Genomic DNA, 27,863 nt, shown 5'->3' with positions numbered 1-27,863 from the left:
TGAGGATGTAGAGAATTATCACACTCTGCAGTTCTTCTCCGCTCAATGGAGCTTTATTGGGGTCATTTTTGACTGCAGCAGGCAGTTTTGGGAGAAAAGCTTCACAAATCCTCTGCATGCTATCCAGCAGCACGGAACAGCACACAGACAGAGTTAGAGATTAGCTGGTCAACATAGTGGAGCATTTATTTAAGAGACAGATATTTCCCATAGGAGTTGGTAGAGACCAAAACAGAGCTAAAAGGAGACTGACTTTCATCAAGTGACCAGGAACACGGTTCCACATGAATCTTAATATTGCTCTGCAACTGCTGGATATTCAGTTCAATTCAATTCAATTTGATTTATATAGTGCCAAATCACAACACAGGTTATTTCATGGCACTTAACACATTAAAGTCCTTACAGCAAGACTTTACAACATTATACAGAGAAATTCAACAATTCCCACATAAGCTAGGAGGGAAAAAACTCCTCTTTAAGGGAGAAACCTCCGACAGAACCAGGCCCAGAGGTGGGCGGCCATCTGCCTCGACCGGTTGGGGTGAGAGGAGAGCAGAGAGAGAAAAGGACAGCATAGAGATACAAGAGAAGAACTGTTGGTGGAGACAACAAGCGCAGGGCCGAGACATGCAGCTCCATGGCGGGACATCTGCGAAAGAAAGAACAGAAACTACGCGAGCGAGGGAACTGAATGGAGAGACAACAGATAATAAGAAAAAACTATGGGAGAGGAAAAAGATGGTGAGGTATGAGTCAGTTAAAGAGTAGGAGGAAAGAAAAGAAGCTCAGCATGTAACGAGGTCCCCCAGCAGCATTGGCCTATAACAGCATAACTAAGGGTTGGTTCAGGTCCATATCCACAGGGATATGTAAATAGTAAACTTAAAGGTTTGCCATATCAATATCATATATATCATGTTTGGGCGGCACGGTGGTGCAGTGGTTAGCATTGTCGCCTCACAGCAAAAAGGTTCCGGGTTCGAATCCGGTCCTGGGCCTTTCTGTGCGGAGTTTGCATGTTCTCCCTGTGCTTGCGTGGGTTCTCTCCGGGTTCTCCGGCTTCCTCCCATCATCCAAAAACATGCACCTCAGGTCAGGTTACCTGGCGCCGCGCTAGTGGCAGCCTGCTGCAGCAGAGCCCCCCTGAGAGCCCCCCTGCTGTAGTGAAGAAATTTCCCCTCCGGGATTAATAAAGTGTATAAAATCAAATCAATTTATTGCTGGTGCCAGATTGGATCAGCAGGAGGAACGCTCGGAGGGTTAAAGTTAGGGTTAGGATTAGAAATAGGCTCAGTTGGTTGACAGTGAAATAACCAATCGCATCAACGTACAATTTAGAGCGTGGCTCCCTCCGGCTGATCCAGTCTAGCACCAACCATACAGTATATCAGTTTTGTGTTTTCAACTTGTTTCTGCCTTCTCAAAGTGGCAGAAAACTGCATGTTACTGAAAGTCTAACTAGCTCCGTTCTAATAAAGTTGGAGCTATTTACAGGTCTGTTCCACTTTTTAATATGCAGCCCTATAAAACTCAAATGAAAGGTTGAATTTGTGGATGAATTGATGAAGTTACAAGAGAGAATCTGGTGTTTCTTAGGTGGTAAATCCAAAGAAGAAAGGAAAGAAGAAAAAATACCTCAACTCTGGAACGGTAAGGCATCAAACCAGATGCACCGTCCTTTTTCTTTACACATAGAGTTATATTAACTGGATCTGAAATACAGAGCTATACGAGGGTGGATCAATAAGTTCAGAGACGATGCGCAGCAATGTTACGTGCATGTAGTGGGAGGAAGTGGCGTGTTGTCAGGTTGGACAACCCATCGCACCACAGTCCAGGTCTTTTGCACTGAATATTTTCCCTCACACGCCTCAGAACGTCACAGTAGATGACAGTCTGACCCTGACGGACAAATCCATGGTGCACCAGCCTGTGAACATCAAACAAAACCCACCTGGTTGCACACCTTACCTGTTGCACCTTTTTAGGTTTTGGGCAGTGACTTTCGCCCTTTGGAAACGTCAACGTCACTCAAAACGCCTCTCCAGGTTTTTCATTGCGTGAGGCTTCCTGAGGCATTTTAAGGGTCTCGGTAGCCGAGTTTGACACAAAATTTGATGTGCGCACTCTGCTCATGTTCACAGAGCAATCGCTGGACCGTGCGTAACGCAGGAAATTATGATGATAAAAATGTGCAACCTTTCCTCATTAACGTCATACCGTCCTCCTGTTCCTTCCATGTCACAGTGCTGTACATCGTTTGTGTGCATCAGGAGCAGTCACGAACATTATTGATCTGCTCTCGTACTACACTTTTTCCAGACACTTTAATGCTGCGTAATGTAATTTAACCATTTGATGTGTTTATTACATCAGAAAGAATAACTGTATTCGTCCCATCTGTGGCAACGGAAGCTTCAAAGTCACTGACTTACAGCTGATTGTGGCCCTCTCATTTCCAGGTAACGCTGCTGTCATTCCTGGTGGACATTGAAGTCACCTTCCTGGACTACATCAAAGGCGGGTAGGTCACTGACCAAACATTCAACGAACCCACACTGAGAGACGGAGGTTGTAGTCTTTTAATGAGAACTGACATGCTGAGTGTGCTTGTGCCCGTCTCGATAATAACCCCATCACGACTCAGTGTCTGCACCATGCCAGAGATAATGATCCCTCGGTGTGAGGGAATCAGACGGAAAAGTGTACATTTGCATGTTGGAGGAAGAAGTGGAGGGTGGTGAGAGGGAGAGACTGACAGATGGGCCGACCTGAAGTCAAGTACACATGGCTCACTCTGAAATGTGCATCTACGTCCTTGTGTGCAATCTTGCATTGTGCTGTGGTGCTTGCCTTGTGTGTGTGTGTGTGTGTGTGTGTGTGTGTGTGTGTGTGTGTGTGTGTGTGTGTGTGTGTGTGTGTGTGTGTGTGTGTGTGTGTGTGTGTGTGTGTGTGTGTGTGTGTTTGTATGTTGCTCAGGAGGGTTGACCGTGTGCACCCAGGCATACCATAAATGCTTGCCTACACACTCTGCCTTCATTAGACTCACAGAGGGGGAGACTGTCAAGGGAGAGAAAAGAGTGTGTGTGTGTGTGCGTGTGTGTGTGTGTGTGTGTGTGCGCACGCTCGCGCGCAAATGCCACTTCGGAAGAAATATGTCGCCCCTGTATTCGTCTGTTCTTGCTGCCCTTGTAGCTGTGTGTTTCAGGTGGAACAGAAAGCCCACTGGCTTTTTAAAGAGGAAAACTGTTTTTTTTTTTTAGTTTTTAAGGATGTTATTGCCTGATTTTGAGGAGGAAAAAAAAGTGTTTTCCAACTAGATTTTTTTGTTGTTGTTGCTGTTGCTCATTTCAGGAGAGAAAATACACACTGGGTCAGAGCAGTGGAGTAAAAAGCCAGAAGACTGTCCAAGAAGCAACACACTGTAGAGTTTTATAGCTTCTCCCCACATATTGTTTTGGTTTCCAACCTACAACTTCATGTCCCATCTCTCTGCTTCAATATCAGAAACAGCAGGCTGCTGTTTAAAGTGAAGCCGCTCTAAAATGCCACTGTGTGCTGTCTGCCCAGCATCACATGGCTGGAGAACACGGTGGAGTATTTAGCAGCTAAAAAGGCACAGATGTAACTGGACTAAACAAGCGGTAAATATAGAAGGAAAAGTGTGTACTGAATTATTTATCAAACAACTCCGTAATTACCTGACTGCAATGCAGATATGCAGACTCCTTGTTCTTTCTGTCACTGAGGAGAGTTTAAAAAGACTCTGGCTGTATGTTTGAGGTCATTTTCATGCTGCAGAGTTAATTTTAGAGAGATAAAACGTCCTCTCGGATGGTGTTGTGCGATGAATCTGAACTTCTAAAATGCCTAAAACATTTGCACAGTACTGTGTATATATGAAATGTGGTAGACTTTAGGCAAATTAAGACACAAAACTACATCCTCACTGACTGAGAACTACCCAATTATTGGACTGGATAGAGAAAAATAACAAAGCAAAAAGACAAGTAAATGTTCTCTTGTTTGAGCCATAAACTGTTTATAGAAACGGATGCACTCTCCTGGTCTTAAAAGTGAAGCCAGTGTGGAAGTGCCTTATAGTGCAATACCACTGACGGCCACTTGGAGCTGGCTCCAAAACACCTCTGCCACCAACATAAATTAAAAAGGATCAACTTCTTTTATGAAATACTAAGTCAATATTCTTTTGTCATAAGTCAATATGGTGTCATTCGATAAATGTTGTCCTCCTTATCAGTGTTCTGGTCCTTCTGAAACTAATCCCCCATGAATGAGATATTAGACCTCCAAAAGGAGCCATGTTGTATGTGTGTTGTGTCTGGTTTGATTGAAAGGCCTGTGGTGCAGTCAGGTTTCTGCTGTAGGTGGGCGGGGCTTAGTGTATACTAGTTCTCCATCAGATTAACCCTTTGATTCTCCACAGTTCGTCCGAACATGGTCCCTTCTGGCTACAAGCAAACCTCCAGACTCCAGGTTTTAAAACAGCAGTTCACAAACCAAAAAGTGACGTCACAATGGGTTGCTTGCTTGGTTTGAAGTTTCTGCACAATATAACCTCTACCTGTAAAACCTATGTTTTAGATTGTAAAATACAGGAGCATGACAGACGAAGCAATACTGCTGTAACAGGACCCATCGCTATCCCGGCTTTTCTTTTTTTTACACAGAACCAAAGAAAGCCGAAACAATGGTGCTCCAACATGTGATTTTAGAAAGCATGCCGGTGGTCCAAAATGCAAAATGACGCTCTGGTGTCGAGTCCGGCTCTCCCTTTTACACTGGAGCTGATTCGGCTCTGTGACTACGGTCAACGGCTGAATGGTGGAACAACAGTGCCGATGCTCATTCTGTGTTCGTACGTTTTATACAGAATGACGAGGCAGAAAAACAGCGTAACATTCCCGCTGTAGCTGGCAGGCTGTGTACAGTAAAGGCAGTTGTTGTTTACGCTTCCTCTTCTGTGACTTAGCCCACTTTAGGAATATTTGTTTAATTAGATGGAAATGAAGCAGGTTGTCTTTCCTGTGGCTGTACGACGTTCTAGTGAGGTGCTTGGTGGGTAGTTTGACAGAGTGAGAGAGGTACCTATGACATGCGTGTGTTTGCTCTCGTCACGTGGCCCGACTTATGTTCACGTCCTCTGTTGCACCTGCAAACGGAGAAATCCCATCAATAAGTCTCCCTACAAACAAGACCACGTTCCCAGCAGCACTGTAAGTCAGAGAGCACTTAGAAACCCTCAGGAAGACGGGGGGGTTTTTGTTTTGTTTTTCTTGGGCAGTGCTTTGGGAGCGTGAGCTGGGTGCTCTTACATGCTTGTTTTGCTAAATTAAGTGCCAAGTGCTGTCTCGCTGTTTGAAACCTAAATGGCCTGTGATGGTCCAGTCGCACCGACTCCCAATTGCATAATGGGCCGACAGTGCGAGTGTGCGCAGACACGCGAATGCACGCACTCGCACGTGAAAATGTCAACACGCGCATGCTTGCAAGGACGCCGCCAACGCGCCATTCCAGCTCCTTCCTCGTGCATTTCTCCGAAGTCCCTGGTGCGTCTCGCTCTGATTGGACCGTGTCCACAGGTTATTTCATCAGTTCGCCAGTCATCTCGTCTCCTTTCCTTCTATCTCTGCTCGGTCCTTTCATCTCTCCACCCCGCCGCTCTCTCATCATCTGATTGGCAGCTCTTTGTGCAGCTTCAACCCAATCAGCTAATTGTTCATTTGGACCTAATTAGGAACATGATCTGCTGGCAGCATTTGCATAAATGACTGATTTGAGAAGGCTCCATCTCAATCCCGAGCATCGCTGCTCTCATTCTTTGCTCTCCCTTTGATACCGCATTAGTACCACCCGTGAATCTCAACAAAGAGGGCTCTCTTGGTGAGCACGAAGATGAAATGATGAATTGTTGGCTGTATCTTTCATTTTGAGTTGTGTCTTTGAAGGCAGCCCCGTCACTCACGGTGACAGATATTGTTTCCCCTTGTTTTGGTTTGTGAATTGAGGATTGAAATCAGAATAGAAGCAGGAGGGAACTTGTATTCTCATCGCTCTGAGAGGTTATCATTAGTTAGACGAGCAGAGTCAGAATGAAGACAAAGATTTGTAATAAAAAAAAAAAATTTTAAAAAAAAATCTTTGAAAAGTAGCCGAGACATTTGACTTTTGGGGGATTTACTAAATGCACAAATGCTAAATGTCTGCCAAAATCAATGTTTATAGGTTCATGTGACTTACTGCAGGTATGAGCTGTTTATCCCTCCTTTCTTCTCCTTTCGTCTGCTCTAAGCCAGATGCACACTGTCCAACCAGCAACATCTGTTTGCTTATCATCAGAAGAGTTCACATCACACAACCTCTGCTGCTGTTTTTAGGCCACTCAGTGCACTCATGCATACATGGCTCCCCCCCGGCTCTTGGGTATAACAGGAAAGGAGCGTTTTTCAACTTGCAACACTTTTCAATAAAAACTTCCCGTTAGTATGACTTTCCTCAGCTTGCTTATTTTCCCTTGGTTTTAATGAGAAACATCGATGAGAGGCAGCGATTATTGACCATCGGCTCGTAGCTGCCGGAACTCAAGTGTGAGTGCAATGTGAGAATTGTTTGACTTCAGTGAGAGGAGGCTCATTGGTTTTGCACGAAATAAAGAAAACAAGGACCCACTCATGGACAAACAGGTACATACCAAAACTATTCTTCTAAAACTGCAGAGAGCTTTTTGGTGAGTGGGGTGGTTTGTTTTTTTAATTTCTTTGTTTGAGTGGGTCAGTGAAGAAAAAAATGAATGTAAACATGTTTTATTATGCATATTGTTGTTGTATCATTCATACATACGCGTTCTATCTTGTTGCAGTCTAGGTATGAGATGCTTTGAGACATTTTAGAGATATTAGTTTCCACCCTGTTCAGTCTGCTAGATAGCTTATTTGAATGTTGGTGCGCAACCCCCTCATCTGTCCCCCCCTGTTGTGCTGTTTTGTAATATTGGTTCCTTGCTGAGTCACTGTGGGTTTTAACAGCTGGGGAAGATCAGAGACTGACAGAAAACCAGCTGGTAGAGAGGCATCTCCCATTCACCCCAAATACACACCTACACACACTGCACTGTATTATTACAGTATTTTCTTTCTTTCTTTCTTTCTTTCTTTCTTTCTTTCTTTCTTTCTTTCTTTCTTTCTTTCTTTCTTTCTTTCTTTCTTTCTTTCTAATAGATACTCGGACTCTAGGGATGGACGATACCAGACTTTAAGTTCAAAACGATACGATACTTTTAGTTAGAAGATTTTACTGATACTGATACTGATACCTTCTTAAATGGCTTAAATGGGATTTTTCATAATAATGATAGTTTTTTGAAAAAAAGTTCATTACACTTACATTAATAGATTAATTATTCTCATATTGTACCTCAAGCAACCAACTGTGGAAGTTTCACTGTGATAACTATTAGTTTATTCATTAATTTATTACTCTATTAACCTGTAGTGTCTGGCCTTAAAATGAGATTGTGATAAAGATGTTTTGGAATTTAGACCAGACAGACACCCAAAAACATGACCATGAGCTAATCACTGTGCCATCTGTGCCTGGATATGCTTTGCCTCTCTGAAAACTCTCCTGCAATGTCTTTTGTCGGACAAATGGCGTTGAGGACTTGGACGTTTGGACATCATGTTTCTGGTTTGACTCTGTGAAGCTTTCAGGATGGGTCATTTTTAAATGCTGTGTTTTTGTCTACCGATTTAAAAAAAAAAAAAAAAAAAAAAAAAAAACTAGCACCGCACCACGCTACGTTTTCTCTCTGCCATTCTCTCCGCCGCTCATGATGTGCAGTTGGCACCTGCGCAGTGCGCGCTCGCTCACTGTATCCTCGTGTCTCATTGGTTGCCACGGTCATGTGACACGGGGCAGCAACTTTTAATGACAAACTTACAAAAAATAAATACATTTGAAAGTGATGCAGCCACCCACGTTTTGTATTTATCGATACCTAAAAAAAAAAAATGCAATACCAAATGAGTAGCCTGTAAGTATCGAAGTATCGATCCCGCAGAATCGATACGCCCACCTCTGATGGACACACTCGGAAGCATACACGTGTTAAACCCACAAAAAGCACTAAGTACATTACATAATATATACAGATTCAGATGGAAAGTAAAAGTGAACAGGCGCCATCACTGTGCAATTAATGGAAGGCACTTAGCCAACCAGCACTCAGTGGTTCCCAGCAGTGGTGCTGATAAAGGGTGTGCCTCTTTACTGTAACCCTTTAGAGTGTAAATATATCACAAAGCCAGATTGAAGAAAATAAAACGGGTTGTAAATCAGTAAACTGACTCTTTCTCTTCTGTTTGATTTACAGTAACGGAAGAACAAGCTTTTAGTGTAGCTGGTAGATGAACAAAAAGTTAGATTTTGTACAGTGTGCGTTTCCGTGTGCACGCGTGCGTGCGTGGAGAAATATGTCTGCTCAAGCCAAAGGCTTAGTTGAATTTGCCAGGAGGTGGACTGCAGCCATTTAAGGCTGGCAAAAAAACCCAACTAAAAACATCCTGACATGATAAAGCTGGTAAATGCCTTTAAAAGGTTTGGAGAAGGTTTCTTCTACCTTCAGGATACAGAACGATGAGGTTTGGTCTCTAAGGCAGGCTAAGCTCACATCTCTTCTCCCCTGTTCTCAAACTCACTGATGTGATGATGTGCCAGTGTAAATCCGTTATCTAACCTGCCTGAACACAGCGCTGCTTCTCTGGTTTAAAGCTGTTCCCGCAGCGATGCTCGGCTGCAGCTCTCCTATATGCTCCTCAGGTGGTGTTGTATCTGATTGCGTGAGTTCAGCACGGGGATGTATGATAACTGCAGCTGGAAAACATTTCGGTATGACATCATTTATTTACTACAGTCACTTTCAGCTGCTTTTATCTGCAGTAGTTTAAGAACACAGGGCTTGTTTTTCAGTTGGAAGTATCACAGGAAGACAAAGCCTTCGAGCAGTAAGCTCGCTATGTGCAATATCATGTAACCTGACACCCATCGACAGAAGTGTTCCAAGTGACATACTCTTAGTAATCTTAGATATGGTACTCTTACATGTTAGGACTCTTACTTGTGTAAGACTTGAATTTCAACAGGCAAGTGTTGTCTCAAACTGCACACTGCCGTTGTGCTCTTACCGGAAATAATTAACATTTGAATGCATTTTGCCCTAAAATGAAGATGTTTTCGTGCCCTCTGTTTCACAGACAATAAACACACTGATTGCTTCTAGCCGGCAGCAGTATAGTGGCACTTAGTGAGAAATAAAAAAAACTTTTGTGTGTTCCACGACAGCTGCAGCTTCCTCTGACGTCTCAATTTAAAAATTCTTGACGTTGGTAGTCGCTCCACTTCATCTACGGAGCCAAAATGGCGACCGTTGAGTGTGGAAAAGTGTCCCCCGTTTCACAAATTTTTTTTTTTAAGCATTTTGAGTGTATCATCCAGTTACTTGTAGTGCACTGCATGTTTCCACACTTGACAGCGTGAATGCACTTACGAACTAACATTCACTATATTGAGTACACAAGTACAATATTTGGAACACAGTCTCATTCTCTACCAGGAAGCACACCATGCAAACAAACATGTTAACCTGCAATCTTTTTTGCCAAATCGACAGATGTAAATAAGGCAACAGATTTGAAATCATCAATGAAACAAAACAAAAAAATATATGTATATTTTCCTTAAAGGCGAGCCGGAATGAGTACGGCAACCAGAAACACGCATCGCAAAATAGGCAGTAAACCGAAGTCTCACTCAAGATCTTGTCTGCTTAATGCAGAGGATACCGTTGCCCTTTTGAAGAGTGTCTAATGTTCTGATCTGGATATTAACTTTGTCCCCATTTTGAGTTAAATATAAATGATGGTGTCAAGTATTAAGTTCAAGTTTTACTTTGTGATGCCAGAAACTCTTATCAGCTTTTGAAGCATCCAGCTAATGACAATAAATTTGACAGTCCCGCGGCACAAAATGATCCCGGTCAAGCTGCAGAGGTTTGATAATGTGGATCAATAGCAGTGACTCAACAATTGCAACTCAATATTTTGTAACCCATTATGTTGTTGTCATTATTTTCTTGACAGTTTCAAAATTGTCCATCATAGTTCTGACTCATCTGAACACTCTGACATTGTTTTCTTGCGCTGACATTTCACAGTTGGTGTGTTTAATCAGGGTCTGGTTTATATCTCATCTATTTTTGTCCTTCATTATTGCCTGTTCTCCAGTTCACCTTGCTTTTCTTGGCAGCCATTTACTCTTACACAATTCGAGTTCCTCTCTCAGACTTTGTGCGTGTGTGACGGAGAGAGTTGGGTGGGAGGGAAAGTAGCCATACATAATTTAGACTGCTTGGCTGAAGCTTGTCTATGCCAGCATGGGGAACTGGACCAGAAATCACTCCTTCTCTGGCCCGTTGTCCTTGCAACTGTCCCCTAAAAATGCTACCTTAAGTGGGGTTTTTTTTGTTTTCATTACGTTGGTGAAGTAAATCACCTTAATGATAATGCTGTAATTCCCATTTTGGCTTTTCACAATGTCACTGTTGGGTTAAACCCTCATATGAACTTTTTGAAGAAAAAAGGCTTGTATGTAGCTCAAAAATTTTTAAATGTACTTTACTACTGGAGGAATCACATAACTGTAGACCGATGTAAAAACCTCTAGTCGAAGTTGTAATGATTCATGCGAAACTTCAAGGAAGGAATGCACTTTTCAGATAACAGTTTTCAAACAGCAGAAAAAGTCACAAAACCTGTAAAAATCACTGCATGTTGAAAAACATAACTAAGAGTCTAAAGTGATGCCTACTTACATACATACATACATACCTAGGTATAGCAATCCTTTGACTTCAATACATGTTTGCAATGCTGTGTTCAGCAGATAAATTCAGTGGGCTGAGGTTTAGCAGATGCGTGTTAGCATTCTAGCAATTACTAATTAGCACTAAATACAGCTGAGTCCAATCAGCCTGTTATTATCAGACCCAAATTCTATTTGTCTCTGTACACACTCCATTGGGGATAATTTCCAGTCATTGCATCCTATTGGGTGTAGACCCAGGGTTAATTTTTTAACTATTGGATTAGCTTTTAATCAATTGGCATTGACCACCATATGGTGTATTTTGTGCACTAAAACTCACCAAGCCTCAATTCATCAATATTTGCCTGCGTTGCGCCAACACATTTGGCTCTACCACTGCTGCAATTGTTCTCAGACAGCCCCACTGGTTTGCCTTTCAGAAAGGCAGAGTGAACCTTCATGCAAACAGGGTTTCCAGACTATCATCATACTAAAACTGAAGCTGTGAACAATAGGCTGGATTAGTTTTGCAAATAATGTAGAGACGTTCCACTACAAAGCAAATCTCAACCATATGGTGGCGCTAGAGGGAAAGTCAAGGGATCACCAAAGTCAAACATGAAAGTCTGAAAAAATGTTTACCTCAGTCTATCTAGTTGTCCTTGACATTGTATATTTAAGGCCGGACTAAAGTGGTCAAAGCAACCCCAGAGCCTAACGGCCTATTTTGAATAACATTTTGACCTGAACTGCCTTTATGTTGCTCATGACTGCTTAATGGGCACAACGTTAAATGCTGGATGGCGATCACCGGAGAGGTCAGAGTGCAGGCTCAGCCACAAAGAAGACAGCACGTTGCTCTTATGGTTTAAGCTTTTTCACGGTTTTTCATTTGACATTTTACTGGGTTTTTAAGATGTGACAAAAGATTGGAAGCCACTAATTCTGGTGATTAACATGTAAGTAATCATTTTCATAAAACGGCAAAATCTGAGTGAATTTGGTTGTAGGAATGTGTGAAAGTAAAGTACAGTGGCTCTGTCCATTTGTCATTTGTGAGCATAAAGCATGTGCTCTTCCCCCACTGTCTTTATTGCTCTCGTGTTTTAAGATGCAACTCTACTAGACTCTGTATGCTAATATGACAGGGCAGCTTAGCACCCACGGCATTGTGTTTTCCCTGTATTTTGAAAACCCAGAAAGCCCTGGCCACGTGGGCTGATCATTAAATGTGCCGTGAACTCCCCCTCCTCTCTCTCCTCCTTCTTCTGTCCCCTCTGGACGACGCAGCGTCTGCACTTTACATGGCCTGGCGAGGTGACAAAGATGATGAGCTGCTGGGTGTTTGACACCAGAGATTGTGTGTAAGGTAGACAGAGAGGCTTTTATGTGTGTTTGGCACTGGGTGAGGATTGGTGTGAAAAATGCTGTGACAGGCCTACAGAGCGCTTAACCACATCCTGGTCCTGCAGTTTACCAAGTTGGGGAAGGTTTTGATCCAGAGAGACTCGAGATCAAGCTCGGCCACGACTTTTATCCAGACAGAAACGCTGTCGCCCAACAACGTTTGCATTGTTTGCCACAAACTTTTGTGACTAATTCAGCATCTCCAGTCGATAATTCCTAATAACTTTGGTAACCCCCCCCCCCCTCCCATTGTCAATGTTTATGCTTTTGACATCCAAACACAGGATGGATTCTCTGGAAATTTGGTGCAAACTTTCATGTCGCTCTATTGTAGCAACTTGGGCTGTGTACCGAATTACTTAAAAATTCAGCTTTTTACATACATTGGCTTTACTTTGGCCAACTGATGTTAGATAAAATCACTCTGTTTCAATTTCGGGTAATCTTGTATTAGAATCCTTCATTTTTGGCCACATACTTGTGTAAGTTGTGTGTGCTGCAGTAAATTAAAGCTTCTCTCTGTACGGCCGGCTGGCTATTATCTACTAGCATGAGGTATTTGGGGAACATGAGCAAACTGAAGTATCAACTGAAGTAGCTACGAAAAACAACCTGGGTTTTGCTCTCCCCCTCTTAACTCTATGAAAACAAAGATTTGTACCTTAATCTATGATGCAGTTTTCCGTTTTCTTAAAATGTATTTCATTAAATTGGTATCGTAAAAAATATCATTCAGGAACCGGCATTAAACTCAAGCTATAGCTATCAACACTGGAACCATATCCAGCCCTACACATAAAATAATCTGGTCAGACATTTTCAAAATATTTTTCTCAGAGGATGATTGTTGATTTAATGAATTATCTTTCTGCTTTTGTCTCGCAAGGACCCAGATTAACTTCACCGTGGCCATTGATTTCACAGCGTCAAATGGTGAGCATTTGTGTAAACACACACACAAACACACACACACCTACTTTTAATGTGCACACACATTCAAAGACCCTCATAAAGACACACTTAGCATGCCGAAAGCCTTGGGAGTGTTTATTCAAATATATGCAGATGGAGAATCAAGTGTTTCTTAATGGTCCACTCCATCGCACCTGGCAGCTAAAGCTCAGCGCAGTAACATGTGATAACGATGGCTGTGATTTAAGGGCTGCATTATCCATCTACCCTTGAGCTCAGTCCTAGTAGGACAGGCGATGACAATTGAGCCAAATCCTATTAACTGTAATGAGAGCTTTCAGGCAGTGGCTGTAAAAAAAAAATGTGTTTGAGGTTGAGATGTACTTGATCTCGTCGGTCTATCACTGAAATCTCAATACCCACAGGGGTGCTGCAGTTTATTTAAAATAATATGTAATATGGTAATAGGTAATATGAATATAGGTACAATGGAGATCAAAATAATTCATATTACATTAAGATAATTAGCAGCCAATTTAACTCCATCAGTGAAGCTATAATGGATCTACTCAAGTTTTGGTTTACAAAAATACCAATATTGAATCACGAGAGACCTATTAGATAGTTGTTTTAGAAGCACTTACTGCTACAGTGAACTCTAACAAATTAATTACTGGTAAAACACAATTTTAAAGTACAAGCAGCTCTTCATATATATATTTTCATAGACCACCATTTCGCCCACACGGCCTCTGGCATCCATGGATGGATGATTTATTACCTTTTTCTGGTTTTCATGTGCTAGTTAAAAGTAGAGCTCGATCAATACTGGACTTTCAACTCAGATGCCGATACCGATATTTGTTGGTAAAACATTCTGATGTCGATATATCGGCTCATATTCTTTGTGTAGACACACATCTTTGGTCTCTCAGATATATTTATTCAACACTTGTCACAAGTATATGTAATAAAGGCAGGATATTTTACTGTTTACCAATAAAATTCATTGTCCAAAATTATACCAGTGCACTGAAACAGTGAACTTCACTGGAAAATTAATAATCATAAATAACTAAATAAATTTAGAAAATAGAACAGTTTCTAATTTACTCCAAGCATCTTTTTCTGCATTATGTTCTGTAAAATAACGATTTTAAAAACTACGTCTGGCTTCTTTTACTTAAATTTTTTTGTATTAGGTCCAGTTGAGTAAATCATCCAACTTTTGACCCAACAGTTTCCTTAAGATCACAGTTGTTGCAATCAATAAAACATACATTTACTCTTTTTTTGTGTGTGTAAAGGGTGACATTTTGATTCACTGAACACCCCGTGGTCCCTCTGTCTCATACAGGTAACCCAGCCCAGCCCACCTCACTCCACTACATGAGTCCCTACCAGCTGAACGCCTACGCCATGGCCCTGAAGGCAGTAGGAGAAATCATTCAGGACTACGACAGCGATAAGATGTTCCCCGCGCTGGGCTTTGGAGCCAAACTGCCACCTGATGGACGGATCTCCCATGAATTTGCCTTGGTAAGGACAAAAGTGAGACGAGGAGGGAGGAAGCAGTGGAGTTGGCCAATGCATTGGGCTTTTGAAGCAGCCCTCTGCGGCCAACAGAAAGTCATCCATAATGTGTGAGCTATAATTAGTGTTGGAGTGAGACAGACGAGAGACCATGAGGAAGAAAACACACTAACCGAAACCACTTTTTTAAACCCATTTGTATTCATATTTTTACATTTGCTGCACAGTGGTGTATATTTTATTCACATAAACAATGGGTAAAACAAGGATGTGCCTTTTTATAATAGAACAATGGGGCATTTGCAGGTCATAGACAGATTCAGGTTTTGGGGTTTAAATGTCAGTCCCTCAGAAGCAATTTACACAAACTCCTGTCAATAAAACAAGCAAAAAAACACAACAAAGTGTTTTCTCAAATGACTGCAGCAGGGCACAGACATTAAGTCATTTTGCTATAACTGTAGAGTTTACTTATAAGTGAATTCCACTCATAAATAAAAGGAGTTGAGGTTCATTCATTGACTATTTATGATTTCACTTCACTATGTTTTGAAACTTTATTTTATATCCTACCAGATTTCTCAAAAGTTTTGAGACAAAAGGCTTGACACAATCAATGAACCAAAATTTGGGATATTTAAAAGAAAAATGAATATCTCTTGTGAGCTAATTATCTTCACTATATACTGTATGTGATATAGTTGTATGTACAGTCACCTTCCAGTTTATTATGTATCCCCAGCTAAAGACTTGATTCACCGCAGGACTTTTGTATTAGACTGCATTACTTTAGTTAATACCTAATAAACTAAAAGTGTATAAATTGTTTGTAGGTAATTTATTTATTTGAACATTTTGCCAGTCAAAACCCTGTAGAACACGAGTTATTCCTGAGCCTGTTTTTTTTCCACCTGCCTCTCCTGGATGAATCTCGGACTAATCGTGGAAGTTGATCCTCTCCTTTCTTCTCCAGAACGGGAACCCCCAGAACCCGTACTGTGCCGGTATCGAGGGTGTAATGGAAGCCTACTACCAGAGTCTGAAATCAGTTCAGCTCTACGGACCCACTAACTTTTCGCCCGTCATCAACCATGTGGCCAGGTAACAAAAAAACACCAGTGAACCAAAGGATTTAATGTAAAATGTGTCAAAACTGTTTTACACTTGTATATTTGCTATCGCTGCTTCGATAATGAACATCAAATCATTTGAGTACGTGTGAAAGAACAGCGAGTACATTTCACTCTGCTACCGACACTCAGGTTTTCCATAATGAGCTCTGGGAGGTAAGTGTTGCCAGGTAGCTAACAAGAGTTGGAGGGAAAAAGAGAGAAAAATAACTCGCGACACAAACAGAGAAAGTAGCTGACAGCTGATTACATGTTTGTTTGCGTGTTTCGATGAGAAAATAATTTATGCTGTGGGGAAGCCAAGTAGACACACGATCTACACAAAGTTCTTCAAAACAAAACAAGACATGAAGAAAGTATTCATGCAAGTCTGTAATTAAAGAGATGTACTCAAGTGATGTGTCTCATCAGGTTGCACAGGTTATACAGATGCAGTATTTCCCTTATTCAGCCTGTCATGTCACTCGGATACCCTTCACGCCCTTTTCTCCACTCATCTGTTTTTTTTTTTTTCCATCAAACTAATCACTTATTTGTTGTTTGTTTTTCAAAGAATTTTTCAGTTTTATAAACCTGTTTAATTGCTTTTTTCAAGAGTTAAATGCAAAGGCTGAAAGGCTTTCTGTTAAACAAGCTTGCGACAGCCGCTGATTAGTTCAGCGTGGCAAAAAAAACTGGAAACAGCCTAGTTGTATATAGTCCGCATCAAAGTCTGCCTACCGACGCCTGTAAAGCTCACTAATTAACATGTTATCCAGGTGGTTTAATCCCTACCAGAGGATTATGTACCGTACTATTTGTTCGCTGGGCATATGGACTTCATACAGGCTTTTTATTTTTACACTTTGATGTTTGCGCATGTTAAACAAACACGATATGTTAATTAGTGAGCTTTGGAGGTGTGGGCGTTTTGATATCCCTGTATACTCTGTTCCCAGTCTTATTTAAGGCTGAGCTAATGCTCCTGTTTCTATGGTTATATATTTAACGGGGAGACATGCGACTTTCGCATGTCGCTTCTCTTCTTTCTTTCACTTTAAAATAATCTTCTAAATAAGAGATTATGAAATTCAAATATTAACCAATAAAGCAAATATAACCCGCAAACGGTGTTAAATATGTTTGTTAAACATTCATGTCAACAGTCTTGTTTAACATGTTAATATAATAAACAAGACTGCATTTTACAGAAACCCCTCTCCTCCTCTAAGCCAGTCTCCAGATCCTCATGGAAAAAAATATATTGACTTTGTTTTTTATGAGAGAAGTTGAATGAGGGTCTAATGGCAGCAAAACTAAATTTAAGCTCGCCCTAGTGGCCCTCGGTGGTATTGCAGTTGAAGGCACTTAACGTTTTAGACACGGAAGCTACGTCCACTTTTATTTTTTATTTTTATTCAGTCGATGACTAAACCTCATTAAAAACTGTTAAAACTAGGTGTTGGAGATGCATGTAGCATCTTTCTACAGCAACTGTGCGGCCTATTTGTCCACTTTAAGTTTCCTTACAGTTTGTTACCAAGTACAGGCGATTGTTATCATGCTGTTTTTTCTCACCCTTCATGTGTAATTCCAGCCTCTACATCTTACCTTCTCCTCTGCCTTTCTGTTTATAAACCACCTCCATGTTTCATCTACTCTGCCTTACTCCGCTCTCACATGCAGCTTCGTAATTATTAACTTGATTTCTCCTCCCCTGCCATCTCTTTCTGCCATTCCTCACTTGTTTCGCTCTATCTCAGTCTTCCTCTGTCTGATCACCAACAGTGAGAACCACTTAAGTATCAGTTATCGCTGGAGGGGAGCAGGCGGTCTTAGCTCTCGGTGCAGAAAGGTGAAGCTTAACAGAAACCGAAGCAACTCAAATAATCTCAGTGTGTAAATATCAGTATCAGTCAGTTCACAGCTCACACGGGAGATTAAGATCCTCCAGAGTGGGAAGTGAGTGACATTTAGGAGGATGAGTAATGCCTTATTGCCACCTCACTATTTTTGTGCACTCTAATTACAGGATGATGTTTGATATGCTCCATCAATAATTATGATAATTAAACAATAACATTCACAATAATTAAACAAAAGACACGAGGAGCTCTGACGTACTGTAGCTCCAAAGATGGTTTTGTGTGTTTTTGTGCACAGGTATGCAGCTTCGGTGAAGGACGGCTCTCAGTACTTTGTGCTCCTCATCATCACGGACGGCGTCATCTCCGATATGGCTCAGACCAAGGAGTCCATTGTCAATGTAAGGGCATGTGATGTAGCTGTTAGCACCTGACCTGGTAAAGAGTTCTACGGTGTTTTGAAAAATGTCAGTTGCATTTGACTTTTCATCATTATTTTTGAAGTACTTTATTGATCCCAGTGAGGGAATTGATTCTCTGCATTTTGCCCCATGCTGTGTGCAAACTCATTAGCAGTTTTTTTTTTGCCAGTGCCTTGGCCCGGTGTACTAACAGGATTATTAGGCCTCACGTACATGTTTTTGATGGTGGGAGGAAACTGGAGCAGCCAAAGGAAACCCACGCAAACACTCTTAACGCAGAAAGGATCTCACAGCCGGGAGGGACGGGATTAAAACCCAGGACCTTCCCGCAGTGAGACAACAGTGCTAACCACCGAGCCCTGTGCTGTTACTGTGTTAAATTGCAATCATGAAAACTAGATAATGAGAAAAAGCTCTTTTCGCAAAACTGCAACCAAAAAGAAAGCCTCCTCCAATGAAGACATTTACAATCAGTGCAAAACTGTATGCAAATGAGCCGATATGTCACGACCTGAAAACGAATTACAGTTGAGCAAAAGAATGTCTTTTAAATCCTTGCCATACAAATCTTTGGGCTTCCTGAGCACATAAATCGGCCTTTGAATCGGTTTATTTCATGGATAACTGTCAGCTTACAAATCTATTGACAAAAGTATTACTGCATGGAGAAAAGGCACGACTTGTTGGACTTCCCGATAATGTTAATCTACCGGAACCAGAAACCGCAGAACGTACGCAAACATCACAATTACAAATATTTTACTCTTTTCTACACATCTGTCCTTCCTTCCTTGCAGTGCCAACAGGAATGTAATGTGACTCGGGGGTTTATTCTGCTATTAATTTCTAGTATTTGTTGTGTCGCTCTCACTTTTGACAGCATGTTCATTCCCCCTCGCTCGGTCCTCTCCATCACTGTCAAGTCATGGCAGAACAACAAAATGAACAGTGAACAGCAGGCTTTTTTTTTTTCGAGCCAGCGATCCATCTCAGGCCCGTGAAAGCAACAGGAAAGGAGGAGTTGAGAGTTTTAAAGAGAAAACAAGAGGAAAAGGTGGCAGGGTATGAGGAAAATGGTGAAAGGAAAAAAAAAAGAAAAAAAAAAAGATGGGGTTGACGCAGATTTAGAGACCCAAAGAAAATCCTTTACCAGTGGGAGCAAAAAATTAAAGAGAGGTTTTGATAAGATCATCCATCTCTGCAGCCCGAGGTCAAAACATTCCTCAAACACGCTGAACACGCTGAACAGACACACACACACACACACACACACACAAACACAAACACATGTCATTTGTAAGCTGTCAGTGAGTTCAGGCTGTGTTGTTGATTCTCATCTCAAATATTATTGCCTGTGATGTCTCAACCCACGCAGCGCTCCGGGAGGTGCTGCGGAAAACATGCACATCAAGGATTCACACACATGCTTACACATTCTGTATCTTTACTGCAAGACATGAACAAGCCATGATTTCTTCAACACTGATGGGGGGGGTGGATACTGAATATGCGAAAGGACGAACCCGAAACTAATTTTTACCTTTTTAACGAAGGGTAAAAAAAAATTTTTTTTCAAATGTTTGAATTTTATGATCTATTTATTGGTCCTCTTCCTTTCTCTCATGTAGGCATCCTGTCTGCCAATGTCCATCATCATTGTGGGAGTAGGGCCAGCAGAATTTGATGGTAAGTCACCGGGATCTTCAATTATTTGTGAAAAAAAGCTTCTTCTTTTTTTTTTGTTTAGACATTTTCTGAGATTCAGAATTTCTTACTGTGGAGTTGCTCATCTTCCATCTACTGGTCAGGTTTTTGGTTAACCAATATCATCAGATTTTTTTAATTATAGGTTTAAGTTGGCACTCATAATTGTGAAATAATGTACACATGCTACAGTTGCATGCGTTTTCAACAGATCCTCCTAAACCTTTTTTTTTCTTTTAATCCTTTTTACTCTCTGCAGCCATGGTGGAGTTGGACGGCGATGAAATCCGAATCTCGTCCAGAGGAAGATACGCTGAGAGGGACATTGTTCAGGTTCTACTCTTTAAATATCAAGGAATTGAAGCCTCCTTATATCCCTAAATGTACTTTATAAAGAATACAATGGTAATGTACACGGCGTTGCACTCTGCTCACGTTGGGGAAGGTTTCTGTTGTTTACAGCTTGGTTGACTTTCAGCACACAACATATGTAATTTGGTGGTCAGTTGTTTGGTCAAAGGTTGGTCCAACAGTTTAAGAATTAACCCGAAGTCTACACCAATTAGGATGCAACCCTATCTATTCCTGCAGTGCCTTTGGGTGTTACCTCTTATCCTCCGTTTACTTCCCGTCTTCATGCAATGCGTTCATTTTTTTTCTCTGTGCTGCAACACTGGCTGACCTCAGGTTTGCTCCGTGATAATTTAACCAAAGAGACTAGACAAATCAAGATCTCAAAATTGGATGAAAAAGTAGGAGCCACCTCAAGGCTCCTGTCGGGTCAGTTGATGTTTCAGCGGTGCATATTCCCAACAAAGATTTCGGTTACAGCATAAATTGTGCCTCTAACATAAGCCTGGGGCTTTTGGGGCGCTTGGAGGTCTGGAATCTCCAGAGCAGACAGACACCTGGTCGCCTCGACCCAAATGTGCACCAGATCCCATATGTCAAAACACACAGAGACACACACACACACACACACACACACACACACACACACACACACACACACACACACACACACACACACACACACACACACACACACACACACACACACACACACACACACACACACACACACACACACAGAGAGAGAGAGAGAGACAGATAATGGCATGATCCCCAGTCTCTGTCCCCCCCATCTTTCTCTGAGGCTCCCTTTCTCATTAAAGTGGATGAACGGAGACCTTCAGCTCCAACCCGTGGCCTAATGGCTGGCTTAAAAAGCCAAGAGCATTATGGGGTCTGCAATCAGTCATGCAAAAGGGACCTTTGAAGTAGTGTGAAGACACAAGCAAAACTTCTTCCTTCTACAGTACATTGCCACATTAGAGGCTACCGTTTTGATTTGCTTTTTTTTGACAGTTATTTCAGTGTTAGTGTGCCCATGATCGTGATATGAAGTGGATGCTGACAGAGTGGGTAGCCGCCAAATAGATGCACCTTAACTGTATGAACTCAAAATCTTACTGTATACAGTTGGGCATTCATTCCTTTAACCCTTCGATCATCTGTTCAACCACGCATTCATCCCTTTCCTCCCTTTTTATTTGTATTCCTGTTTGTGTTGCTGATCACATCACAGTGACAAGCGGTCCAGATTTATGCCATATCCTGGCGTCACGGCAAAGAGACGAACTGCAAACATTCACAGCGGGTCGTTTCTTTGATCGCGGCGCGATGAAGTCAAGTTTTTTTTTTTTCTCTTCTGTGACCTTTATACCGCCCTGTCATATCCTGCTTCCTCGCACCTTCCCTCGGAGCCACGTGGACGGGGGAGGCACCCTCATTAGCTTTTTAACAAGCTCGAGTACACAGATACACACATGCACGGACGCTTCATGCAGGAGCGGCCTGCCGATGGTGTAAAACTAAGTTTCAGTCCTGGAACATTACACCAGCTCAGCCTACAGGCGCTCATTATCAGCGAGCTAATAGCCCCGTGTGACATGGTGAGGCCTAGCTTCTGCGGCACGGCTTTTCCAGCACAAATTAGCTTCTCATATGATCGTGTGATTGTAGGTGACAACATCTCATTAAATAAAGGAAACGCTCTCCAATCTGCCCTCATTTAGTTCAGCAATATCTCCCATGTAAGAGCGTCTATCTGTGACGGTTTGTGACTATCATTAATATGTGGTTCTGTTAATTAAATCACAGCAGGTGGGTAACGACGGCAAAGACGACAGCAGTCTTAACGTGTAACTATTAGGTTGCCGCATGGCCTGATGGATAGAGACGTCAGCAACAACAGACGTGTAGGGATTCTGTAGCAACACCATGAAAAACTTAAGATCAGTGATGATGTCGCCGGTGAGGTGGAGCTTATTATGTAGTGAAACTGTTGACCTGCAAGAAAAAAAATAGTAAAAGCACATACAGTATATCTAATACGATGACTTTAAAGGGCAATTAAATCCTTTTTGACAGAAATAATTTCTTGTTCCTACATTTGCTGCTTATCTCGGTTACCAGATCAGATTTTTCTGCGAGTGCTGTTTCGCAGAGAGTTTCACATTCACCAGCTCGTGTTTACCCGACAACCATTTCAGTAAACAGGGCGAGTCTGCGGTGTCTTGATTAGGGTGGATTCTCTGGTGAGATTGCTTTATTTTTACCAAAATAATCATGAAATGGAAAGGCGTTTTTTTTTTGATAACGCATAATATCGAAGCAATTCGATCGGTGGCGCAAAAGTATCGAAGTTCTGTTCCCAGCCCTGATTGGTTGTCCTTGTGTTGTAAGTATGATTAAGGAAAAATGTAAGAATATTTTTATTCTAATAGTACCTTGTGTAACTGTTTTGATTGAATGTTTTTTTTTGTTTTTCTCTTCAACACGTCCACTTTAACTCACATTTCTTCCCTCTCAGTTTGTCCCATTTAGGGACTACATCGACCGAACAGGGAACCACATCCTGAGCATGGCCCGGCTCGCCAAGGACGTCCTGGCCGAGATCCCGGACCAGTTCCTCTCCTACATGCGGACCCGCGGGATCAAGCCTTCGCCTGCGCCACCTCCCTACACGCCACCAGCCCAGCTCCTCCAAACCCAGATATAAAGCAGCAAACTGGAGAAGAGTTTCGAAGTCAGGGGTTCGCTAAACTTTGCGCGTGAAATGCTTCCATTTCCTTAAAGCCGCTCTCCATGCCTTGCTGCCGTGGATCACAGCGGTCTATCTCGTGTTCAGGAAGCTACGTGTCGGGCCAGGAGAGTGACGCTTTTGGGGGCAGAAAAAGCCAACGAGAGTCTGTTTACTTCCACTGTCGAGCATTCCTGTTCCTGTCTGGAAATCTTTATTTTGATTTGCCTGGAAAACGCCGGGAGGCTTCGGAGAGAGATCGAAGGGTCTTGATTTAAAGCTGTGAAAAAAACACGGAAGGAAGAAAAGAAGGAAAGAAGTAATAATGGGCCGCTTTTTTGGAAACGTTGTAAAGAGAATGTCTCCAGACAAACAAAGGAATTACTTGATCTTAAACGAACAATAACTTCTGTAAATAACTGGACATATGTTAACTACTTCTTCTTCTCTCTCTCTCTCTCTCCTCTGTCTTGCTCCAACTCACTCACTGTTTACAAGGATTTCTACTGTTGGTACTTTTATATACATATAGTTTCAATATGAAGCTTGTAATACTCTCTCTCTCTCTCTCTCTCTCTCTCTCTCTCCCGGCATGAGTCAGGTGGCAGCAGTGCAGGTCCTGGTAGCTCTTCTGTACCGTGCCGTACCGTACCGTACCGTATTCTAGTGTTCGTATTAACCTTTTTTGCATGAGTGTAGCCTCAGTCAAGTGCATGCATATAGTGGCCCTGCACTACCTCTTCTACCCATCTGTCTTGTCCGTCTTTTGAAGGGGAGGGTGGAGGGGGGGGTGGAGGTTGAGGTCGGGGTGGAGGGCGGGGGGAGGAGAGGGAGGAGGGGGCCGCCTGCCTGCCTCTATTACCGTTTGTCACTTCACCCCATCCGTCTTTTCTCCCCGTCACAGCTCATCTTCGCGTCTGTAGCGATCGCTCTTTCTCTCTTTTCTTTGGCGACTCTGTCACTTTTTTTTATTAGCTGCTTTTCCCATTCAACATTTGCTCATCTGAAGAGCAACAGGTTTTGTTCCAGAATGTGATGAATAACGAAGCAAATTTCTTTTTTTTGTTTGTTTTTGGAACGCTTAAAATAATGAACTTCATAAATAATTCAACTCAACTGCAAAACCATCTTTGAGATGTGAAATCTTTGATCATCCTGACGTCCCAAAATTGTTGCACCAACGCGTCAGATGTATATTGTCTTTTAAATTTAAAAAAAAAAAAAATCAAGTATACGCATTCATAATAATCTACAACACGTTTGTCGATTTGTAGCCAAGCGATGGCAGTTCGACGGTCCAGACTTGAAAACCTCAAAAACTAGTGGATAGATTGCCAAAAACATTTGGTGACAAAACTGTATTTTTACCAGCGATTTGGTGTATGACAACATACAATTAAAACTAATGACATTCCTATCAACATGAACCGCGTAGCGTTTATACTGCCAGTTAGCACAGCTGCTAACCCGTCAGCATGCTGGCATTGTTATTGAGCGCATGTTGTAGGTCAACCGAACAGCACGGCTGGCGACTCGATGTCTCGTATTTCCTATCAAAGAAACCATCAAATATGACCAAGATTTGCTAAATCAGCAACTTTAATTCAACCTTTCTAATTTCCTAAAGGCCAGTTTGTTTGTTTTAGGCACAAAAGTGAATCACGTCAAATTTCAGTTTTTAAGCGTTTCAAATTTTTGGTCGTTTCATTTGTCGACCTGTTGAATGGAAACCCAGCTTCTTCTCTATCGCTCTGTCTCTCTCCTCCGAACTGCCTTGGCAACAGGATGCCCACACGTCTCATTGCGTCGTCACATCACGTTCCTGCCCCGCGTCGACAACGACAGCAGCTGCTCTCAAACAAAATACTGTTTGAGCAAAAAGAGCCCAGTGGTCAAAAATGCAGAGAAAAACATGTTCACGCGTTCCCTATGTTTATTCTTTGTTTTGTTTCTTCTGTGTGTGTGTGTGTGTGCGCACGTGTGTGTGTGTGTGTGTGTATTTTTTATCGCACTTTTTAGCTTTGAAACGGCTTTATATGTTTGTTTTAATGAAGCGTGTTTATACGTGCTGATGACTTCTGTTTCTGTCATGAATGTGGAGTGACTGGGGTTTGTTAAACGTGAATGAGATACCCGTGTCGAATGAAAGAACGATTTCTTTTAAAACGGCATCCGATGAAATGTTTAAAAAAGGCTTGGAGAGAGAGCGAGAATGCAACATTTTAATATCTAGTGGATAGTGAGTGAATTACTGTACGCTGCAGCACCGGAAATATGAAAAGATATTTTAGCATTGCGGTGATGTCAGAGCTTAGTGTGTAAAAAAAAAAAAAAAAAGTCTCATGACCAGAACCGGAACTTATTTGACAGGCATTTGATTTAAACAGTAGTGATGTTTCCAGATGTTATAGTGAAAACGGGGGCAGCACGTTGCTACACGGGGAATCGGTCATCAGTTTAATACGCAACAAAATGTAAATAATTATCATAGAATCCAGAATCCAACACTAAATATTAGATCAATAATTCTAAACAGTTGTTCTCTAAATGCTCGAGTTCAATATCCACATTTAGTATAACAAGCTAAATCTACTTGATGTTTTGCTTTTGTTTTTATTTTGTATGAATGACCACCGCGTCATTCACCGACTTACTCCGACATATTCAAAAAGGGAGGCACTTGTGGCGCAAACGTGCGCCACAATACGTGAGCGTCCATGTGTCCTACAGTCAAAGATGCTCCTGGTGGGGTTCAGTCTCCCATATATTGTAACTGTAGTGATCATATGGCTCAACTAACCCCATGAATGTGTGTGTGTGTGTGTGTTGGCTTGATACTCGTGCTGCGTTCAAAGCCTAGCTGAACATACCGATAGGACGGCGGGTCAAAGTGAGGAGCTCGTCACTGCAGGAAATAAAATCCCTTCCACCCAACTGTTACCAGATCCAGTACCGTGTAGGCCGGTGTGGGTTAGTTATACCGTAGCCTTTTGGGTTGAGCCAACACCGTGAGCAAAAGGGTCGTACAGCGGCAAGTGAAGCCAGAGGCAGATCCCCCGAGTGTAGTGAATCAAGCTACGGCTGCATTTTATGAACTCGGATTTTAATTGGCGAGAGAAAAAAACTGGCATTAGATTGTGTCTCGCGGATTCAAATGGAGAGAGATGGGAGAGAGGTGAACTAAATTGGACTTTTGTGACGACTTCAGCGTTGTTTTAAGCTGCTTTTTTTTTTTTTTTTAATTTACGTTTTCATGACGTCTATTTCCTTAATTAATTGCCAGGCAGCCAGATTCAAACCGCGTGCCCCCATCATGCTATTAGAACAACAGACTACCTCCCGTCAATCTTTTCAGGGTGGGAAAATACTATTCTTACTAAATGCCTATTTATCATGACTGAACAAGTAGCAGTGAAATTTTATCAGTACAAAATCCTTCACCTACATTTTACATTTGTGAAAGCCTTTTATCTGAATTTACGTGGTTTGAATTGTCCCATTTTAAATTCCACAAACGTAATTTCAAGTTGTGACGTTTATTTTTATTGAAATAAATGCATTAATTTCCAAATTAATCAGCCATTTTGTTTAAAAATAAATAAATTCAAATCCCATTCAAGATCAACATTTTTACTCTTGCATTTGAACAACCAAAAATAAGCAGTCCATCCTCAATAAAATCGATCAGATCGATTGATTATCATATTTTCAGTCAGTCATTTAATCCCAAACCTGACTGGTAAAATGGACACTTCAATGTCGTCTTTGCATTTGAACCCCCCCCCCCCCCCCCCGGAAAAAAAAGTTCTTAAAATGGCAGAACTTGAAATTCAATTGTGAGAATTTCAAAGGAGGAAAAAAAAGGAATTAAAACCAAATTCAAATATTTCAGTGATTTCAATTCAGTGTTGTTTGATTTTCAACATTTCTTCTTTCATTTGAATGAATTTACCCCGAAAAATGTTTATTTTTTTACCTTTCTTTGCTTCCATACACACACACACACACACACACACACACACACACACACACACACACACACACACACACACACATCCACGCATTATTTTGTGTTGGTCTGCTTTGGACGGACAAATATATACACTTTTCAATCATGGTGCAACAGCTCACTAACTTTGCCAAGCCCCATGAAGTCATGTGTGTGTGTGTGTGTGTGTGTGTGTGTGTGTGTGTGTGTGTGTGTGTGTGTGTGTGTGTGTGTGTGTGTGTGTGTGTGTGTGTGTGTGTGTGTGTGTGTGTGCGTGCGAGTGTCTTTATACGAGTATTTTATTACAGTAGATCATGAGAGGTGTTAACACACATAATCTTTGTTTACTAAAGATATCCAAATAATATATTGTATGCTCGTCATATCTTCTTAACAATGTGCACTATGTTTGCATGTACAGTTTTACAAAGGATGCACCAGTTCCTTTTGTTAAAAACTGAGTGTTTTGAAATCTACAAATCTATATGAAAATTAACTGTACAAAATGGCCTTAAATCTTTCACTGATTTTCTTGGAATTGTGCGATGCCTTCTTCAGAAAAATGAATTGTATAAAGGAATTGATCGTTATCTATTTTGTGTCAGTGTTTCTATTGCTTTCTAGTGTATTTTCTTTGCACAAGTTCAATTATGGAAAAAAAAATATCTTGTACTTTTTTGAAACCGTGATTAATAATCAGAGAAAGCATGGCTGAAGTACTGATTGTCTGATAATGCATATAATAGATGACTATTTCTGTATTGAACTATGGATTTCTAAATAAATATTCATATTAAAATACATTTTCACAATATTTTCTTTTGCAGCACTTTCAAATTGTTTCCCCTTCTGCTCTGCTTGTATCTTTCTTCTCTTTTCTCTAACCATATTTATTAGGACTGATATCTGATTTGCTTCCTCTGGCAGAATAATTATAGTACACAAAAGCTCACA

At 41.5% G+C, this 27,863-nt stretch overlaps 1 protein-coding gene across 1 annotated transcript in view; it reads left to right on the top strand.

Moving 5' to 3' along the window:
• Positions 1 to 23,692, top strand: part of LOC138621745 (copine-8) — an 82,921-nt gene extending 59,229 nt beyond the window's left edge. The window contains exons 12-20 of the mRNA XM_069700004.1: positions 1,600 to 1,653; positions 2,466 to 2,527; positions 13,178 to 13,224; positions 14,561 to 14,742; positions 15,710 to 15,837; positions 18,009 to 18,111; positions 19,761 to 19,818; positions 20,096 to 20,169; positions 22,712 to 23,692. Of these exons, the coding sequence (XP_069556105.1) occupies positions 1,600 to 1,653; positions 2,466 to 2,527; positions 13,178 to 13,224; positions 14,561 to 14,742; positions 15,710 to 15,837; positions 18,009 to 18,111; positions 19,761 to 19,818; positions 20,096 to 20,169; positions 22,712 to 22,900 (897 nt within the window). The 3' untranslated portion in view covers positions 22,901 to 23,692. The remainder of the gene's footprint in view (positions 1 to 1,599; positions 1,654 to 2,465; positions 2,528 to 13,177; positions 13,225 to 14,560; positions 14,743 to 15,709; positions 15,838 to 18,008; positions 18,112 to 19,760; positions 19,819 to 20,095; positions 20,170 to 22,711) is intronic.
• The last annotated feature ends 4,171 nt before the right edge of the window (positions 23,693 to 27,863 follow it).

Source organism: Brachyistius frenatus, unplaced genomic scaffold (assembly GCF_029030835.1).
Source record: "Brachyistius frenatus isolate BFR_SWC_R1_liver_20210118 unplaced genomic scaffold, ASM2903083v1 Contig_32, whole genome shotgun sequence".
Taxonomy (NCBI): domain Eukaryota; kingdom Metazoa; phylum Chordata; class Actinopteri; family Embiotocidae; genus Brachyistius; species Brachyistius frenatus.
Note: the sequence above shows the minus strand (reverse complement) of the source record. Positions and strands in the feature narration are given on the sequence as shown.